The sequence below is a fragment of the Mangifera indica genome, chromosome 11 (assembly GCF_011075055.1).
Source record: "Mangifera indica cultivar Alphonso chromosome 11, CATAS_Mindica_2.1, whole genome shotgun sequence".
Taxonomy (NCBI): domain Eukaryota; kingdom Viridiplantae; phylum Streptophyta; class Magnoliopsida; order Sapindales; family Anacardiaceae; genus Mangifera; species Mangifera indica.
In genome coordinates, this window is record NC_058147.1 from 11,517,700 (window position 1) to 11,522,466 (window position 4,767).

The window sequence follows — 4,767 nt, forward strand, 5'->3', positions numbered from 1 at the left end:
ATATATAATCAAAATTATTTATACAATAAGTAAATTACCAATCAATTGGAAAAAAAACATTAAATTATTCAGTTTGAATTTTAGACTTTATATTAGAATGAATCTTTGTACAAGCCATAGGGAAAAGAAAACGTAAAATTAGGGCTAGAAATTAAGAAAGAAATGTTATTGGGTTTTTTGGTAAATCGTAGTGGCATTTTTGTAAATAATTAAAAATAAAAAAGATAATTTTGTATTTTAAGATTAGTCAAAAATTTAAAAATACAGTAAATGTAAAATATGACGTATAATTCGTATTTGATATGAGAATGACATAAAATACGCGTTGAATATGTTTTTGGTTCAAAAATTAAAAATGTTTTTGAACCTATTTAATAGCAAATAATATGGAAACACAAATAATGCACATATTTACTAATTAGGGATGTAAGTACAAAATTCAAAACTTTTAAAAATTTATTGATATTTTACTCAAATTAAACTATAAGTTCACAAGTTCATTGAATACCTAATATCAAGTTCAAGTTTGGTTGATGAGTCAAACTAGACCTCAATTTGACTCATTTGTAACCCTACTCCCCACTATATAAAAGGTGGTTAGCTATAACTAGAGAAAAACTTTACTTTAGAAACAACAGTCTCATAAAAAAAGATTGAACATATAATTGATTTACCTTAGATGAATCTTGTTTTAGATGTTGTATACATGGCATCTGGGTCATCTTCATTGTAACCTAAAGGACAATAATTTGGACGACATGCAATGAAATTGACAAAAATGTCTGGCTTGACATTGACATAATAATTAGTAATTGTTCCACTTTCTTCACTAAATAATTGGAAACACAAGAAAGAGGTAATAACAATTAAACATTTTAGTTTTTTGGTTAACATGTACTAATAGTTTGATTTAACTTGAATAATTTACAAGGTTAAACATAAATTATATATGTGTGTGTTGAAATTCTCTACAACAAATAGAAAAGTTGAAGACTATTGGGCTCAATGAAGGCAATATATGAGTAATAGTGGCTCGAGTTTTTTACCAACTCAATTTGAATGAATTCAAAATAAATTTAATTTAAATTAAACAAGTACGAGCTTGACTAAAAAGAGAGATAATATGATGTTCATTTACAATATGGTAATACCCCCCCATATATGATTCTTTCAAAATAAACACCTAAATTATACTTAATAAATTGAAAGTTTAGTTGATATTTGTTGGATTTAATACATGTTAGATAATTTATAATGCATCATCACAACTATTGAAAAAGTATTAAGACAAATCGAACATTCATAATAATAAAATCAAAAGCCTCTAACCACCATGTTCCCCTTTTCAAAATTGAACTCCTAATTAAAACTCTACACATAAATAATGATGGAGATATGAGATTTCAAATTTGTATCATCATCAACCTCTTCAACTACTTCACATCTGCCACCTTAATTTTAAGAATTAACTTATAATAAAAAGCTTAATTATTCATCACTCAATCAACTCTACCAACACATCCATGGTAGCTTGCTTGTCATTTTCAATGCTCCAATCTTCTCTTTTCTTCATTTCTAATACTTCAAAAAAAGAACCCACATACTCAAATCATTTTTCCTCTTCTTTTTCAAGTTAACTTCTCTTTCTTTTGATTTCGAGACCTTATCTTCTACTGCCTATTTCTAAGTAACAACTATGGAACCTGTCAATTAATGCTTAATAGTTAAATCCCATATATTGTCACTAATTGTCTTCTTAATAACATTAATTATTCTAGGATTGGATTTATTATTAATCCTAAGTCTTGTTAACAACATTAATTAATCTAGGTTTGGATATGTAATTGATTCCATGTCTTTTTAATTATATAAGAAATATTATAGATATACACTTTAAATATGTAACTGAATATACTGATAATATATTATTATGTGATTAGATATTTTTTTAATCTAAAACCATCTAATAACATAATAACATATTATTTATATATATAATTGTATATTAAAAAAAAAAGGTGTAAATCATTGTTTTATTGTAATTATATTCATTTATATGGGATTGGATTTATAATTGATTTCCTGGTCTTCCCACGGAGGGTGCATGATAGGCTTACCATGAAGGTGACACTATGAGATTTTAAACCTCCACCAAACAAACCAAAATCTCACGAGTTCTTCCACTATCTATTTCTTTAAGAAAAAGAGTCCCTTTTTCTAATGCTACATTTTTCTATCCTCCTTAGTCCTTAATTTACTCCACTCGTTGAGCTTTGTCTCTGTCTCCCCTTCCCCATAATCACAAAAGCCTCAAAACCAAAGAAGCCATGAGATCCAAGCCTCAATTTCCCCTCAACATCAAGGTCATTATCCTCTTTGCCTTCTTACTCCTCCTCCTCTTCTTCATAATAAGAACAACCTTCTCATCTTCATCTTCTCAAGAAATTAACTCCACCGCCATTTCACAAACTAATCTCTCAAACTCAACAAATGAAGATCAGGAACAACAACAAGAACAAGAATCAACAAAACCACGTTGCCCTTCTATTCCTTTCCCACAAACTTGCACCAAAGCTCCACCATCTCTCGCCAACGCTCTTGTCCATTATGTAACTACAAACATCACCCCACAACAAACCCTCAAGGAAATCTCTGTCTCCTTGCGAGTGCTCGAGAAGAAATCTCCCTGCAACTTCCTCGTCTTCGGCCTCGGCCATGACAGCCTCATGTGGACATCTCTCAACCACGGAGGCCGTACAGTTTTCCTGGAAGAAGACAAAGCCTGGATCCACCAAATCAAAGAAAAATTCCCAACTCTCGAATCCTACCACGTCGAGTACGACACGAAAGTCCACCAAGCTGACGACTTGATGAAGATCGGAATGGGAAATGAATGCAAGGCCGTGAGTGATCCGAGGTTTTCAAAGTGTCAGCTAGCGCTGAAGGGGTTCCCGAGCGACGTTTATGACATAGAGTGGGATTTAATTATGGTGGACGCTCCGACAGGGTATCACGACGAGGCTCCGGGGAGGATGAGCGCAATATACACGGCGGGGTTGATGGCGAGGAACAGAGAGGAAGGGGAGACGGATGTGTTTGTGCATGATGTAGATAGAGTGGTGGAGGATAAATTTTCAAAGACGTTTCTTTGCGAAGGATATTTGAGAGAACAAGAAGGCAGGATTAGGCATTTTACAATTCCAAATCATAGGATTCTTTCGGATAGGCCATTTTGCCCTTTGCTTAATTGATTTATTATATATTTCTCCCTTTTTTTTTTTTCTTTCTTTGTGGATGAATAAGTATTATATATGAAAAGAGAAATAGGGTTTCTTTTAATCCTTTGAATTGTTGTCAGGAAAATTACAATTTGGTTGATGAGGTTTGGCTTAAGTAACTTTAGTCTTTTTCCAGAATTTCTAAGAGGCATATTACTTCCCCTAAACAACATTTAATTGCCAAAATGTGAATGAAAAATAATAATAAGTCAACAATAAAGGTAATGCTAATTAATTTATCTTAATTGGGTGGTGGGAAAATTACGTAAACACCACTATTATTATTATTATGAGTAAAAAGAAGGGCAAATTCTAATTGAGTATGTTTTGTCATACAAAGAAAATTAATTGACGATGTCTCGTGATTATATTGAGCCTTTCAACAATGGATCCAGTGCAACAATTGGGCTTCACAGGGGTTTGTAAAGTTTGAATCAATCCATAAAATTTAATTTGGAGATATTAATTAAAAATGGTTACATTAGGAGAGATTTATACCCAACAAAAAAATCCTAAATATACCAAAAAAATTATATATATAAATAATAAATATTAATTTAGATATTAATTATAATATATCATCATATAATTAAATAATTTAAATTAAAAATAAGTAAAACTTAATCAATCAGTATTATATCATTATCGATATCTAAATTAATATGTCTATTATTTACAATACTTTAAGAAATCAAAACTATTTATGATAACCTAGCAAAGTATAACTAATTCTAATACATAATAACTCTTTGAGTCAATAATTTCTTTTTTTTTTTATGACAAATACACATATACTTAAACGAATTTTAGGAAATACGCAAATAAATGTACTTTCTTGAAATATAAAATTATTTGATTTTTAAGAAATGTTTGAAAAATATTTGCTTTAAAAAACAAAGTTTTATCTCACTCAACGTATACATCATAATCAAATAATAATGCAATTCATTTCAGCCATATCATTTTACGATGTAATCCATTTCATCCATTTACAAAGTAATATATGTCATTGATAATGATTTCATCCATATCAAATATTTAGTCTCATAAATTTCTCCCTCATGTCATTATCAATAAGAAATAAATAAGAGAATTAGCCAACAAGACAAAGGAAATATAATCCATGAAAGCAACAATGTTGACTTAGTGGCTTGCCTAACAATCCTATGTTCCCTAGTATTGGCCAAGTCTTAAAATCCTTAATGCACGACATGACTTACTCCTACAATTACCCACTTAGACTAAGTAAAATACAAAATTAATCTGTTATTAAAAAGGCAAAAGAAAGTGAGTAAATACCACCATAGATGCATGGGAATGCTATGAAATACAAAAGTGCTCCAAATGTGCGCAGAACGGCAAAATTATAATTTTGTAAGGTGGAGCACGAATTTGACAGCCAAAAACACATCCAAGCTGAAAATGCCAAGAAGAATGCAAAGATGTGCTTAGAAATGAGGTTAGAAAGAGGTCGTTTGGATATCACATG

General features: G+C 30.5%; 1 protein-coding gene across 1 annotated transcript; it reads left to right on the top strand.

The window, feature by feature from the left end:
* The first annotated feature begins 2,174 nt into the window (after nucleotides 1–2,174).
* LOC123229442 (glucuronoxylan 4-O-methyltransferase 3) lies at nucleotides 2,175–3,339 on the top strand. The gene has a single exon (XM_044655251.1). The coding sequence runs from the start codon at nucleotides 2,328–2,330 to the stop codon at nucleotides 3,249–3,251; it is 924 nt and encodes a 307-aa protein (XP_044511186.1). The 5' UTR covers nucleotides 2,175–2,327; the 3' UTR covers nucleotides 3,252–3,339.
* The last annotated feature ends 1,428 nt before the right edge of the window (nucleotides 3,340–4,767 follow it).

Bases quoted from the DNA above. Each gene is read 5' to 3' on its own strand.
- LOC123229442 (XM_044655251.1), top strand. From the start codon at position 2,328: ATGAGATCCAAGCCTCAATTTCCCCTCAACATCAAGGTCATTATCCTC.